This window comes from Littorina saxatilis, linkage group LG7 (genome assembly GCF_037325665.1).
Source record: "Littorina saxatilis isolate snail1 linkage group LG7, US_GU_Lsax_2.0, whole genome shotgun sequence".
In the NCBI taxonomy this organism is placed as follows: Eukaryota; Metazoa; Mollusca; class Gastropoda; order Littorinimorpha; family Littorinidae; genus Littorina; species Littorina saxatilis.
The window spans coordinates 2,766,976-2,783,784 of record NC_090251.1 but is presented as its reverse complement, the minus strand read 5'-3'; the positions used below and the strand labels follow the sequence as shown (position 1 = coordinate 2,783,784).

Below are 16,809 nucleotides of genomic sequence, written 5' to 3'. Positions count from 1 at the left end.
GAGACACAGACAACATCTAGCAAGAGACACAGACAACAACTAGCAAGAGACACAGACAACAACTAGCAAGAGACACAGACAACAACTAACAAGAGACACAGACAACTAGCAAGAGACACAGACAACAACTAGCAAGAGACACAGACAACAACTAGCAAGAGACACAGACAACGACTAGCAAGAGACACAGTCAACATCTAGCAAGAGACACAGACAACGACTAGCAAGAGACACAGACAACATCTAGCAAGAGACACAGACAACGACTAGCAAGAGACACAGACAACATCTAGCAAGAGACACAGACAACATCTAGCAAGAGACACAGACAACAACTAGCAAGAGACACAGACAACAACTAGCAAGAGACACAGACAACAACTAGCAAGAGACACAGACAACATCTAGCAAGAGACACAGACAACAACTAGCAAGAGACACAGACAACAACTAGCAAGACACAGACAACAACTAGCGAGAGACACAGACAACAACTAACAAGAGACACAGACAACGACTAGCAAGAGACACAGACAACATCTAGCAAGAGACACAGACAACGACTAGCAAGAGACACAGACAACATCTAGCAAGAGACACAGACAACGACTAGCAAGAGACACAGACAACATCTAGCAAGAGACACAGACAACATCTAGCAAGAGACACAGACAACAACTAGCAAGAGACACAGACAACAACTAGCAAGAGACACAGACAACAACTAGCAAGAGACACAGACAACAACTAGCAAGAGACACAGACAACAACTAGCAAGACACAGACAACAACTAGCAAGAGACACAGACAACAACTAGCAAGAGACACAGACAACAACTAGCAAGAGACACAGACAACAACTAGCAAGAGACACAGACAACAACTAGCAAGAGACACAGACAACAACTAGCAAGAGACACAGACAACAACTAGCAAGAGACAGACAACGACTAGCAAGAGACACAGACAACAACTAGCAAGAGACACAGACAACGACTAGCAAGAGACACAGACAACAACTAGCAAGAGACACAGACAACAACTAGCAAGAGACACAGACAACAACTAGCAAGACACAGACAACAACTAGCAAGACACAGACAACAACTAGCAAGAGACACAGACAACAACTAGCAAGACACAGACAACAACTAGCAAGAGACACAGACAACAACTAGCAAGAGACACAGACAACAACTAGCAAGAGACACAGACAACAACTAGCAAGAGACACAGACAACAACTAGCAAGACACAGACAACAACTAGCGAGACACAGACAACGACTAGCAAGAGACACAGACAACAACTAGCAAGAGACACGGACAACAACTAGCAAGAGACACAGACAACAACTAGCAAGAGACACAGACAACAACTAGCAAGAGACACAGACAACAACTAGCAAGACACAGACAACAACTAGCAAGAGACACAGACAACAACTAGCAAGAGACACAGACAACAACTAGCAAGAGACACAGACAACAACTAGCAAGAGACACAGACAACAACTAGCAAGAGACACAGACAACAACTAGCAAGAGACACAGACAACAACTAGCAAGAGACAGACAACAACTAACAAGAGACAGACAACAACTAGCAAGAGACAGACAACAACTAGCAAGACACAGACAACAACTAGCAAGACACAGACAACAACTAGCAAGAGACACAGACAACAACTAGCAAGAGACAGACAACAACTAGCAAGACACAGACAACAACTAGCAAGAGACACAGACAACGACTAGCAAGACACAGACAACAACTAGCAAGAGACACAGACAACAACTAGCAAGACACAGACAACAACTAGCAAGACACAGACAACAACTAGCAAGAGACACAGACAACAACTAGCAAGAGACACAGACAACAACTAGCAAGAGACAGACAACAACTAGCAAGACACAGACAACAACTAGCAAGAGAGACAGACAACAACTAGCAAGACACAGACAACAACTAGCAAGACACAGACAACAACTAGCAAGACACAGACAACAACTAGCAAGAGACACAGACAACAACTAGCAAGAGACAGACAACAACTAGCGAGAGACAGACAACAACTAGCGAGAGACACAGACAACAACTAGCAAGAGACTTTAATTAAAGATAAGAGACATACAGACAGACAGCACAGCAAACAGTTTCGAAAACCGCCAAATTGAGTCACCTTCATCGAAGACAAAGTTTGAGAAGCCGTCAGTCCTCCAGTACTGATTCTTAGCGTCCCATCGGGCAATCTGCGGCTCTTCCAGATACATCACATCTGTTGTCAAGCTGGAACCAAACAGAACACAAGCTACACAAATCTGTGTGTGTGTGTGTGTGTGTGTGTGTGTGTGTGTGTGTGTGTATGTGTGTGGTGTGTGTGCAGCGTGTGTGTGTGTGTTTGTGTGTGTGTGTTGTGTGTGCATGTGAGTGCATGTGCAAGGATGTGTGTGTGTTTAAGTGTGTAAATCAGTGTGTAAATGTGCGTGTGTGTGCATGTGTGTGTGTGTGTACACGCTGTTGCTATTGTATATCGCTGTGACCTCTAGTGAGAAGGGGCGGTTAATAAGTGATCATGACTGACTTGAGGGTGACGTTGATGGGCGGTTAATAAGTGATCATGACTGACTTGAGGGTGACGTTAATGGGCGGTTAATAAGTGATCATGACTGACTTGAGGGTGACGTTGATGGGCGGTTAATAAGTGATCATTACTGACTTGAGGGTGACGTTAATGGGCGGTTAATAAGTGATCATGACTGACTTGAGGGTGACGTTGATGGGCGGTTAATAAGTGATCATGACTGACTTGAGGGTGACGTTGATGGGCGGTTAATAAGTGATCATGACTGACTTGAGGGTGACGTTGATGGGCGGTTAATAAGTGATCATGACTGACTTGAGGGTGACGTTGATGGGCGGTTAATAAGTGATCATGACTGACTTGAGGGTGACGTTGATGGGTGGTTAATAAGTGATCATGACTGAATTGAGGGTGACGTTAATGGGCGGTTAATAAGTGATCATGACTGACTTGAGGGTGACGTTAATGGGCGGTTAATAAGTGATCATGACTGAATTGAGGGTGACGTTGATGGGCGGTAAATAAGTGATCATGACTGACTTGAGGGTGACGTTAATGGGCGGTTAATAAGTGATCATGACTGACTTGAGGGTGACGTTAATGGGCGGTTAATAAGTGATCATGACTGACTTGAGGGTGACGTTGATGGGCGGTTAATAAGTGATCATGACTGACTTGAGGGTGACGTTAATGGGCGGTTAATAAGTGATCATGACTGACTTGAGGGTGACGTTAATGGGCGGTTAATAAGTGATCATGACTGACTTGAGGGTGACGTTAATGGGCGGTTAATAAGTGATCATGACTGACTTGAGGGTGACGTTAATGGGCGGTTAATAAGTGATCATGACTGACTTGAGGGTGACGTTAATGGGCGGTTAATAAGTGATCATGACTGACTTGAGGGTGACGATGATGGCCGGTTAATAAGTGATCATGACTGACTTGAGGGTGATGATGGGCGGTTAATAAGTGATCAAGACTGACTTGAGGGTGACGTTGATGGGCGGTTAATAAGTGATCATGACTGACTTGAGGGTGACGTTGATGGGCGGTTTCTCGTCGCGCTTGTCCTCCTTGTCCTTGGGCTTCTCCTGACCGGGGGGCACCGGGGGGTCGGCAACGTAGTCCATCGGATCCAGTCTGGGCGGGGCCACCACTGCTCACAGAAACACTCAGATGTCATCACAATAGAGATACTTTTATAGCGTGCACATGCACAAAGTCTGTGTGTGTGTGTGTCTGTGTGTGTGTGTGTATGTGTATGTGTGTGTGTGTTTGTTTGTGTGTGTGTGTGTGCGTGCGTGGGTGTGTGTGTGTGTGTGTGTGTGTGTGTGGGCCTGGCTTAGTGTCTGTGTGGTTGTGAGTGTGTGTGAGTTTGGGTGTGCATGTGTGTTCATGTGTGCATTCCTGTGAGTGAATGTGTGTGTGTGTGTCTGCATGCAACCTGTGCATGCACGTGCGTGCATCAATTCCTGCATGTGTATGTGTGTGTGTATGTGTGGAGGGATGCAAGGTGTCAACTCACTTTGTGTGATGACCCAGTCCTTACAGACTTTGGGCTGGGGGGGCAGGGAGAGGAGGTCGAAGCAGAACACCCCTCCCACCACATGGTACGCTCGCAGGTCAACGACATCATCTTCCTCGTCAAAATCCTCCCACTCTGGTGGATCTGCACACACAACGAGTAATTAAAACTCTCTCATGAAACCAGGTGCACAAAACACTCAAATAACTTTGGATCTCTGTGAAAACAAAGGAGGTTTGGAAGCAATGGTGTACTGAGCTGGGAGGTTAATGGTCATTGGCTATGCGAATTAGGGGCATGAGTACTTCGTGTACACTACATTGGGGTGTGCACGTTAAAGATCCCACGATTGACAAAAGGGTCTTTCCTGGCAAAATTGTATAGGCATAGATAAAAATGTCCACCAAAATACCCGTGTGACTTGGAATAATAGGCCGTGAAAAGTAGGATATGCGCCGAAATGGCTGCGATCTGCTGGCCGATGTGAATGCGTGATGTATTGTGTAAAAAAAAAATTCCATCTCACACGGCATAAATAAATCCCTGCGCCTTGAATATGTGCGCAATATAAATTGCATAAAATTAAAAAAAAAATATATATCAATCCCTGCGCTTAGAACTGTACCCACGGAATACGCGCGATATAAGCCTCATATTGATTGATTGATTGATTAAGCAGTGTGAAGGAAATTTACCATCTGCACTTCCCATAAACGCCCTCGTTGCCACACGTCGTTTTGGAGGCAAATTCCGTCAACAGTCAAACAGGAGTGAATTTGGGCGAAATAAAAATAGCCCAATAAATACTGCCATGTGAAATAAAAATAGCCCAATAAATACTGCCATGTGAAATAAAAATAGCCCAATAAATACTGCCATGTGAAATAAAAATAGCCTAATAAATACTGCCATGTGAAATAAAAATAGCCCAATAAATACTGCCATGTGAAATAAAAATAGCCCAATAAATACTGCCATGTGAAATAAAAATAGCCCAATAAATACTGCCATGTGAAATAAAAATAGCCCAATAAATACTGCCATGTGAAATAAAAATAGCCCAATAAATACTGCCATGTGAAATAAAAATAGCCCAATAAATACTGCCATGTGAAATAAAAATTGCCCAATAAATACTGCCATGCGAAATAAAAATAGCCCAATAAATACTGCCATGTGAAATAAAAATAGCCCAATAAATACTGCCATGTGAAATAAAAATAGCACAATAAATACTGCCATGTGAAATAAAAATAGCCCAATAAATACTGCCATGTGAAACAAGAAGAGCAAACGCTCGATCGAGTCACTTTCGCAGTTCTGAATATTATATGAGGCATCAGATGGACAGGAAGAAATTGCTATTCACAACACAATGAGTCACGTTCACATAAAATTTGAGCCCGGTCACTTTTATAGTTTCCGAGAAAAGCCCAAAGTTAAGTTGTGTGTTGCCAAACAGAAAAGGCTAGTTATCTCCCTTGTTTTTCTGATAACGTTCGTAAAAGGCTACAGATGTAAATACTTTGATGTAAAGAATAATCCTACAAAGTTTCAATCACATCCGATGAACTTTGTCAAAGATATAAAATGTCTAATTTTTCCTTTGACGCTGACCTGTGACCTTGAAAAAGGTCAAAGGTCAACGAAACCATCGTTAAAGTGTAGAGGTCATTGGAGGTCACGACTAAACAAAATATGAGCCCGATCGCTTTGATAGTTTCCGAGAAAAGATATAAAATGTCTAATTTTTCCTTTGACGCTGACCTGTGACCTTGAAAAAGGTCAAAGGTCAACGAAACCATCGTTAAAGTGTAGAGGTCATTGGAGGTCACGACTAAACAAAATATGAGCCCGATCGCTTTGATAGTTTCCGAGAAAAGTCGAACGTTAAGGTGGTGTCTACGGACGGCCGGCCGGCCGGCCGGCCGGCCGGACAGACTAACACTGACCGATTACATAGAGTCACTTTTTCTCAAGTGACTCAATAAAAATAGCCCAATAAATACTGCCATGTGAAATAAAAATAGCCCAATAAATACTGCCATGTGAAATAAAAATAGCCCAATAAATACTGCCATGTGAAATAAAAATAGCCCAATAAATACTGCCATGTGAAATAAAAATAGCCCAATAAATACTGCCATGCGAAATAAAAATAGCCCAATAAATACTGCCATGTGAAATAAAAATAGCCCAATAAATACTGCCATGTGAAATAAAAATAGCCCAATAAATACTGCCATGTGAAATAAAAATAGCCCAATAAATACTGCCATGTGAAATAAAAATAGCCCAATAAATACTGCCATGTGAAATAAAAATAGCCCAATAAATACTGCCATGGGAAATAAAAATAGCCCAATAAATACTGCCATGTGAAATAAAAATTGCCCAATAAATACTGCCATCTGAAATAAAAATAGCCCAATAAATACTGCCATGTGAAATAAAAATAGCCCAATAAATACTGCCATGTGAAATAAAAATAGCCCAATAAATACTGCCATGTGAAATAAAAATAGCCCAATAAATACTGCCATGTGAAATAAAAATAGCCCAATAAATACTGCCATGTGAAATAAAAATAGCCCAATAAATACTGCCTAGTGAAATAAAAATAGCCCAATAAATACTGCCATGTGAAAAAAAAATAGCCCAATAAATACTGCCATGTGAAATAAAAATAGCCCAATAAATACTGCCATGTGAAATAGAAATAGCCCAATAAATACTGCCATGCGAAATAGAAATAGCCCAATAAATACTGCCATGTGAAATAAAAATAGCCCAATAAATACTGCCATGCGAAATAAAAATAGCCCAATAAATACTGTCATGTGAAATAAAAATGGCCCAATAAATACTGCCATGTGAAATAAAAATAGCCCAATAAATACTGCCATGTGAAATAAAAATAGCCCAATAAATACTGCCATGCGAAATAAAAATAGCCCAATAAATACTGTCATGTGAAATAAAAATAGCCCAATAAATACTGCCATGTGAAATAAAAATAGCCCAATAAATACTGCTATGTGAAATAAAAATAGCCCAATAAATACTGCCATGTGAAATAAAAATAGCCCAATAAATACTGCCATGTGAAATAAAAATAGCCCAATAAATACTGCCATAGGAAATAAAAATAGCCCAATAAATACTGCCATGCGAAATAAAAATAGCCCAATAAATACTGCCATGCGAAATAAAAATAGCCCAATAAATACTGCCATGCGAAATAAAAATAGCCCAATAAATACTGCCATGTGAAATAAAAATAGCCCAATAAATACTGCCATGTGAAATAAAAATAGCCCAATAAATACTGCCATGTGAATGCAAAGGTTCACGCGAGCATACCAGGAGACAATTTACTGCTTGTTGCTCCCCAAATCTCCTTTCAGACATGAATCTCAGATGGAGGATGTGAACATGCACGCTACATTCTGGGGCGGGGATATAGCTCAGTTGGTAGCGCGCTGGATTTGTATTCAGTTGGCCGCTGTCAGCGCGAGTTCGATCCCAGGTTCGGCGGAAATTTATTTCACAGAGTCAACTTTGTGTGCAGACTCTCTTCGGTGTCCGAACCACCCCCCGTGTATACCACATTGGGTGTGCACGTTAAAGATCCCACGATTGACAAAAGGGTCTTTCCTGGCAAAATTGCTTAGGCACAATTAATAATTGTCTACCATACCCGTGTGACTTGGAATAAGGCCGTGAAAGGTAAATATGCGCCGACATGGCTGCAATCTACTGGCCGTATAAAATGTCATCTCACACGGCATCACTGCACAGCGCCTAGAACTGTACCCACGGAATATGCGCGATATAAGCCTCATTGATTGATTGATTGAAGGTTAGGGAGTTTGTTCATTTTGACTCACACACACACACACTTACCAGGTGACTTCGGGTCATCGAAATCCTCCTCAATGACTGCCTCTTCTTCCTCGGGCTTTGCCTCCTCCTCCTTCTCCAGTGGTTCTCCGCCATTACGCAATGCTGCCAACAGGTCCTGGCACACACACACACACACACACACACACACACACACACACACACACACACACACACACACACACACACACACACAAACACAAGTTTAACATGCAGTGGAAAAGTAGAGATTCCAAAATGTATCATCCCCCTATCAATGACCAGCACCCTCTTGCAGGAGAAAAGTGCTGTGTACGTGCGAGTTTATGTGTGTGTGTATTGTGTGTGTGTGTGTGTGTGTGTGTGTGTGTGTGTGTGTGTGTGTGTTTGTGTTTGTTTGTGGGTGTGTGTGTGTGTGTGTGTGTGTGTGTGTGTGTGTGTGTGTGTGTGTGCGTGTGTGTGTGTGTGTGCGTGTGTGTGTGTGTGTGTGTGCATGCGTGCATGCGTGTATGTGCGCACAATATGTGTGACACCGTGTAAATCAAGATCAATTTTTTTCAAAACAAATGCTATGTTTCTCAAACAAATCTTTTTCACAAGCAATTAGCTAGGTTACAGCACAATTTAATCATCACACAAAAGCGTCATGCTACAAAAAATTAAGAAGGCAAACGCATGCAAACATACCAGTTTAACCACTACAAATATCGACAAACTTGAAAACAAATTAATCGAACACAACTCGGAGGCTCCGTCCTTCCAGCTCACACGTCAATATTCAGCACCACCAGTCTTTCACACAGAAATAAGAGCATTCTTTCACGTTAACGATTATAACAATCCATACATAAAATGGCATGGCTGCATTCGGAGATAAGATGAAAGCCATCGATTGCTGAATCAATTTAGAAGAATGACATTGATGTCAAATGCGAAATTCATTAACAAAATCTCACTCTGCCAGGAAGCAGCCAAGCTGGTGATTGGTTCTATATGTCTCAATGGAATGTAACCCACTGTGCACCAAGCTAGTGATTGGTTGTATATGTCTCAATGGAATGTAACCCGCTGTGCACCAAGCTAGTGATTGGTTGTATATGTCTCAATGGAATGTAACCCGCTGTGCACCAAGCTAGTGATTGGTTGTATATGTCTCAATGGCATGTAACCCACTGTGCACCAAGCACAACAATTACCCTTGGAGTCAAAAGGCTAGTCAAACAGGATTGAGAATTTTACAGATAAAATTCATAGCCCTATAAAACTGTTCTTGGGAACCTTGGAGTACCCATGGCAGTTTTATAGGACTATTAATTTAGCTAACAAATTCTCAATCCTCGCTGTTTGACTGGCCTTTGGCTCCAAAGGTGATTGTTGTGCTTTGTGCACTGAGTTACAAGAAGGATCATGCTCTTATGGTGTGCATATAAAAGCCTCAACAGACCCATGGTGGTAATTGGTAAACATGGTGGTAAACATGGTGGTAAACATGGTGGTAAACATGGTGGTAAACATGGTTGCTTCCAGGAGGACTGAACCTTTCGCCAGGCAAGTCTACCCTCAAACAAATCAAAACCCCCGCCCGTCCCACCATACACATCACCCACAACACAATCAACAGTCAACAGACAAACTCTGCAATTCACATCACGATCGATGTCATCGCGGAATTTTGACGTAACTCGATTCTTGTTGATTTAGATGTTTTTGAGCTTTAGACTAAGTAAATCATTCTCCATGAAAACATTCTCTTAAATACGATTGACAATGCATGAATTAACATTCTCTTATTTTTCTATCCAAACCAGGAACAAAATAATACAAACACTATTTCATAGTAAAAATCATAAATCAATGTTGTTCTTCTCGTGAAAAGCTGTTTTAAACAAGTAATTACGCCAAAATTCCACGACGACGTTGATATGGTTTACCTCATCTGGGGCTTCAATCTGTAAATAATAAAATCAACACACTTTTCTCCCAAACATGTGACACACCGTCATAGTTAACTCTAGAAAACAGTCAATGCCTTGCAGTGAGATTATTTGTAAATGTGCAGCAAGATCGCGGAGACATCACATTGCGTTCAGAATTTGTTTCCGATAGAACACAAAAGTCAGACCATTTGACAGTACAAACTTGCCACTTTGTGGACACGTCATGCATAAGCTGAAGTTTATGTACACCAAATACGAAGTAGTTCGGTCAGCCAACGTTGAAGTTGTTTGCATTTTTGTGGGTTACCCTGTATACACCAGTGTGAGTACAAACAGACAAGTGAGCAGTGAGTCAAGTGAAGCACTCGACATAGTGACGGGCGCAGTGGCATAGTGGATTAGACATCGGCCTCCTAATCGGAAGGTCGTGAGTTGAAATCCCGACCGCAGGGTTAAGGGTGGATATTTTTTCAATCTCCCAGGTCAACTTATATGTGCCGACCTGCTAGTGCCTTATCCCCCTTTGTGTGTACACGCAAGCACAAGACCAAGTGCGCACGGAAAAGATCCTGTAATCCATGTCAGAGTCCGGTGGGTTATAAAAACACGAAAATACCCATCATGCTTCCCCCACTGAAAGCGGCGTGTGGTTGCCTAAATGACGGGGTAAAAACGGTCATACAGGTAAAAGCCGTGGGAGTTTCAGCCTATGAACGAACAACAAAACAAACTGACCATAGTGTCGTCCTTGTCGGGGTTCTCAGGAACCTCCTTCTTCTCCCCCACTTCCTCCCCCTCCGCCGGCTGTTCCTCATCGGCTGGCGGTGCCTCCGGTTCCTCCACCACCTCTGAGGATGTATGAAAGTTGAAACAGATTGCATATTGACAAGTTCACTTCTCGACAAAACAGTGTTCTAGATAAATCAAAAAACAAGAAAGGTAGGTTGTTGGAACGTTTGTTATTGACAAAACAATACATTCACAGATATTTCGACCCAACGGTCTTTTAAGGGCAGGTGGGCCAGTGTAAAATTGACCAAATCGTTCAAAACACTGTTTTGGGTATTTTAGCAGATTATGTTTCCATAACATAGCTATCGTCCATGTGTGTCGGTGTTTTTGTCAAAAGTGTCCTATTTATCTGTCAATAAAGACAAAATGTGAACATGTGTGGCATTGATTGTCTTCTGTAGTCGATATTCCCCCGCCAAAAAATGTCTCATTTCAAAGGCTAGTTACGGCTTTGTCCTCAGCAAAACAGTGTATTCACGACATACGAAACTGCGCAGCAGCTCTTGACCTATAACATGACATCAGTGTTTTGATGAATGTTCCATTCACTCAGCCACTTGTCCGTTGCAAAGGCAGCAATCGTAATCGAACGGAAATGTCCTTATTTGGAAGGTACTCGACATCCATTGGTTCGTTTCATAAACCGAAATCGGGAACCAGTTTACTTTGTGAGTGCGCATGCTCAGCTTACGAATTTTGCATACGGAAACTACCGAAGAGACTCTCGGCCATGACGGGAACACCCGAAGTTCACTCGGTTTTACAACATCCTGGTTACACATCAAACGATCGGTGACAACCGAAAGCGAATTTTTCCTTGAGAAACAACCTTTGATACGATAACAATGGCTCAAAATAAGAAAGAGGACAATGTCTTTATTAGTTCGGTTAGCAACAACAAGTAGTTCCGCTGGTACTAGGCCAAAGTTTGGATTCTGTCGGTGTTTCCGATACAGAGGAAAGCTTTGATCTCCACGCAGATCCACAGGTCGCCATTTCCGAACACGCCATGCAGCACACTTTTTACGTCTCGGCACTGGCTTGCTTTGCGCTGAATTTGAGTCAGTTTCTGTGCAGTATCTCCTCGACAAGCAAGTTGAGCATTTGCTACGCAAAAAAAACAAAAACAGGAGAAAGTATCCAACATCAGTCAGATTATCGGTAATTTTTGCTGGGCCTGCCATTTCCCGAACGAAACTGGATCAGCAACTGTTTGTATCAATCTGCACTTTCGTAAATTCCGTCACTGTCTTGACGAACTGTGTCATTTTCTTCACCGCGATACACAGTCCATTGCGAAGAGCTTCCTCAGTAAATCGTTCAGATTCCACGTACGATTTGTTGTCAAAAAACATCTCAAACGAAAGTTTCAAACTCATCATCCTCCATCTTGCTTGTCGAAGCACCAAAGTACTGTATCGATGTAAAAACAAAAGCAGAAAACTTCGAGGAAACCAACAAATCGACGAGATAACGGAAGGAAATAAGTCTCGTTCTGGCTCAAGTAAGTTACCGTTAAAAATACCGTTATTCTCGCATGCAAATACAAACGAGAATCGGGTCATTGATACACGTTTAGCGCTGGGGCAGTATCCCCATGCTGGTTGACAGAGGGAAAGAAGGGATGGACGCATAAATTCTCTGCTGGCGTGCTAAAGGCTAAGTAGTTTGCAATTCAAATAAACTAAGCTGTTCATTCATAACACAGTTGTGTCCTTGTGTGTCTGTTTCAATAGTGTTTCTGTGGTGTTCAATCTTCAATGTCGTTTTTCTCAGTTCAGCCATTTTGCCTACGGTTACGTCTTGGGTTACGCGATTTCTCTGGCTGTAATTTAGCTAGAGCAATATTTTCTTTTTTAGTTTGTGCAGAATATAACATTCTAGGGGATTACGAAGGGATTTTGCTGAAATCTTATTATAGTCATATCCAGATTATTTAAAAAAATAATTTCGCAAGCGTTACCCTAAAGTTTGACAGTTGTAACAAAGAAGTGTTCCTAACTCCAAATATAAATATAATAAACAAGATCTGCTTCGTAATCCCCTAGAGCATACCCAGAAGGATAAAATAAAACAATAATTATAAGTGTGACAATCACATCTGATGAAAATCCGTGTATCTCCTGTACTCCACTTTTGTCTGTATTTTGACTGTTTTTGTCGCGTAAAACAAAAACCAGCAACCGAAAATACAAAAAGTGACTATTCTTTGTCATCATTTGTTCATTTCTTTCATAAAATAACATTCAGACACAATAAAACATTCAAAATTAAAAAAAAGGTAGTGCACTGGCCCACCTCCCCTTAAGTGGACAGACAAACAAATATTCACACAAAACTTATCTTGATAAGTTCTAGATGAGTGAACGTGGAGCAAAGACCTGTACGCGTAGGTGTAGATATTACGTCACCCATAACTCACTTTTTTCTCCAATGTTCCAAATCACACGTTGCTTTGCTTCCACCAAGACGTGTAGATCTTGGCAAACGCGTGAAAAGTTCCAGATTTAGATCTGTCCACTACAGAACAACCATACTGCTCCAATCTGTGCTTTCTGCACTGTCTGTTCATTACAACACTCTTTTCGTTCAAAAGTACACACATCGGAACACACCAGCTGACGATCGGCCTTGACCTCGTGTGGAGATGTCACCTGAAGCTTGACTTAATGTTTGCAAGGACGAGCGCAGTGGCGTGGTGGTAAGACGTCGGCCTCCTAACCGGGAGGTCGTGAGTTCGAATCCCGGTCGCTGCCGCCTGGTGGGTCGAGAGTGGAGATTTTTTCGATCTCCCAGGTCAACTTATGTGCAGACCTGCTAGTGATTTAACCCCCTTCGTGTGTACACGCAAGCACAAGACCAAGTGCGCACGGAAAAGATCCTGTAATCCATGTCGGAGTTTGGTGGGTTATGGAAACACGAAAATACCCAGCATGCCTACTCAACGAAAGCGGAGTGAGCTGACTATGCTCTCAGAGCATTGTGTGGGGAACCCAAATGGGCAAACGAGCTCACACGTAACCAGAAAAATTATGGAACGCTGAAGAAGAAGAAGAAGAATGTTTGCAAGAAAAAGCAACTCTACCATAACCTATAAAGCTAGGAGTTATTTCCAAAATGTGTCTATTCGACTAGCCGTGGTGGTGACAACTCACCCTCCTCTTTCTTCTTGAGGCGGGGGTAGTAGGCCTTGCTGTAGATGGAGTAGTGGTCGAAATTGGTGTGTAGGTAGCGCATGGCACAGCCGGACAACGTCAGCACGCGCGGAATGTCAAACCCAAACCCTGCCTCCGGGAACTCAAAGGACTTGATCCTGCACAGAGAGCGACGTTGTGGTGCTGACATTTCTATGGTGCCCATAATTATGATATGTCATGCAAAAACACTTGTAAACTCTCCTTTCTTCCCACAGCCATGTTAATGCTGAAAACTACCTTTAATCTGCAAACAGGATATCTCAGCGAGTGAGACTGTATGTTTGTGTGTGTGTGTATGAGTGCGTGCGTGTTTTTGTGTGTGTTAAGAGGGTGTGTTATAAGGGTGTGTTAAGAGGGTGTGTTAACATGCCTTCCTTAGTTGAGCCTGAAGTTGACTTCTAACCGAAAACTCAGTGCCAAAACTTTTAGCAGTAAGCTTCACAAAGTAGACTTCACAAAGTGGACTTCACAAAGTGGACTTCACAAAGTGGACTTCACAAAGTGGACTTCACAAAGTGGACTTCACAAAGTGGACTTCACAAAGTGGATTTCTTGGAATGAATATCAGGCTGTACGAACCAGGCAGAACACGAACATGACAGTGCGTGACATCATGTTACCTGGGATTCTTGCTGAGGTTGCCCCAGACGCAGAGGGTGATGTAGTCGTTTTTCAGCGTGTACTGCAGGTTGCTGGTCTCTGGGTCCTGCAGCTTGGAGGCGTCACACAGCACATGCAGCGATGCCGCGTCCAGCTTCAGCTGTATCAGGTGCTGCAGCTCCCCCATTGTCTGTACACACCCACTCAAAACTAAATCTTAACATGTTAACATTGCTTGTACACACACACTCAAAACAAATCTTAACATCGTCTGTACACACACACTCAAAACTAAATCTCAAAATGTTAACATCATCTGTACACACACACTCAAAACTAAATCTTAACATGTTAACATTGTCTGTGCACACACACTCAAAACTAAATCTTAACATGTTAACATCGTCTGTACACACACACTCAAAACTAAATCGTAACATGTTAACATTGTCTGTACACACACACTCAAAACTAAATCTCAAAATGTTAACATCGTCTGTACACACACACTCAAAACTAAATCTTAACATGTTAACATCGTCTGTACACACACACTCAAAACTAAATCTCAAAATGTTAACATCGTCTGTACACACACACTCAAAACTAAATCTTAACATGTTAACATCGTCTGTACACACACACTCAAAACTTAATCTTAACATGTTAACATCGTCTGTACACACACACTCAAAACTAAATCTTAACATGTTAACATCGTCTGTACACACACACTCAAAACTAAATCGTAACATGTTAACATTGTCTGTACACACACACTCAAAACTAAATCTCAAAATGTTAACATCGTCTGTACACACACACTCGAAACTAAATCTTAACATGTTAACATCGTCTGTACACACACACTCAAAACTAAATCTCAAAATGTTAACATCGTCTGTACACACACACTCAAAACTAAATCTTAACATGTTAACATCGTCTGTACACACACACTCAAAACTTAATCTTAACATGTTAACATCGTCTGTACACACACACTCAAAACTAAATCTTAACATGTTAACATCGTCTGTACACACACACTCAAAACTAAATCTCAACATGTTAACATCATCTGTACACACACACTCAAAACTAAATCTCAAAATGTTAACATCGTCTGTACACACACACTCAAAACTAAATCTTAACATGTTAACATCGTCTGTACACACACACTCAAAACTAAATCTTAACATGTTAACATCGTCTGTACACACACACTCAAAACTAAATCTCAAAATGTTAACATCGTCTGTACACACACTCAAAACTAAATCTTAACATGTTAACATCGTCTGTACACACACACTCAAAACTAAATCTGTGGCTGTGCACTGTCACCTCCTTTCCTTCGCAGCAAATACCACTGCGATGCAGTCGTTTGCAGCAAGGCTGTGTTTATCCAAATGCTAAACAGTTGTCCATCAACCAGCTTCGAATTCTAGTTGTTTCATTTTTCATTTTTTCATTTTCATTACTTTATTGTCCCATCGCTGGGAAATTCGGGTCGCTTCCTCCCAGTGGAAAGCTAGCAGCAACGGAGTCGCGCTACCCAGGTGTCTGCGTGTTTAGGTGTATTCAGCCACCTGCACTTATGGCAGAATGACCAAGGTCTTTTACGTGCCATTGTGATGACACGGGGGTGGGACATGGCTTCCGTCTCTGGGTCTGCACATAAAGTTGACCGTGTCCGTCCCGGCCCGAATTCGAACCTGCGACCTTTCGATCGCAAGTCCAGTGCTCTACCAACTGAGCTACCGGGCCCCCCGTTGGGATTCCATATGTTTCTAACCCTTTTCACTCAACCGACCTATCTTAATCATTTTGATTGATCTTATCTGCTTTATTCGTTCATTAGTGGCCAAGCATTGAGGCTGACGGGGAAAGAACTATACGACGGTAGACCCACCGGACCCACCTCTCTGTACAGCTGGCGCTGAGAGTCGACCAAGTCCTCCTGGGGAGTGTCTGCCAGCAGGTAGTTCAGTTCCGCTATCAACTGCAAGCAACAACAGAAACAATGCTAACATGTCTCCAAGTTTGGCAACACACTTGGCCAGTGACCTGTCAAGGCTTAGGATAATGGCCGCAGTATAGTCACCTTCAATTTAATGTGCATGTTTTAGTCTCATTGAGCAAACACTTCAATAAACACACATCAAAGTTGACTGTCACTGCGATGCCCATGATTACTTGCCTTCAATGATCCGTGGCAATCTTTGCTCCAGTCTTTCTAAGGGGCAGATTAATTCTCCAATAGCAAAATACAAAAACACAA

The 16,809-nt window shown here is 42.1% G+C and overlaps 1 protein-coding gene across 5 annotated transcripts in view; it reads right to left on the bottom strand.

Moving 5' to 3' along the window:
* Positions 1-16,809, bottom strand: part of LOC138970466 (dynein axonemal intermediate chain 7 homolog) — a 95,865-nt gene that overhangs the window by 63,206 nt on the left and 15,850 nt on the right. For 4 of the 5 annotated variants that reach the window (XM_070342922.1, XM_070342925.1, XM_070342921.1 and 1 more), the window contains 9 exons: positions 16,450-16,530; positions 14,543-14,712; positions 13,881-14,038; positions 10,669-10,781; positions 9,928-9,945; positions 8,021-8,135; positions 4,115-4,258; positions 3,619-3,745; positions 2,185-2,291 (listed from right to left, as the gene is read on the bottom strand). In XM_070342922.1, coding sequence (XP_070199023.1) covers positions 2,185-2,291; positions 3,619-3,745; positions 4,115-4,258; positions 8,021-8,135; positions 9,928-9,945; positions 10,669-10,781; positions 13,881-14,038; positions 14,543-14,712; positions 16,450-16,530 — 1,033 coding nt within the window. The remainder of the gene's footprint in view (positions 1-2,184; positions 2,292-3,618; positions 3,746-4,114; positions 4,259-8,020; positions 8,136-9,927; positions 9,946-10,668; positions 10,782-13,880; positions 14,039-14,542; positions 14,713-16,449; positions 16,531-16,809) is intronic. The other variant, XM_070342924.1, reaches the window with a different exon arrangement.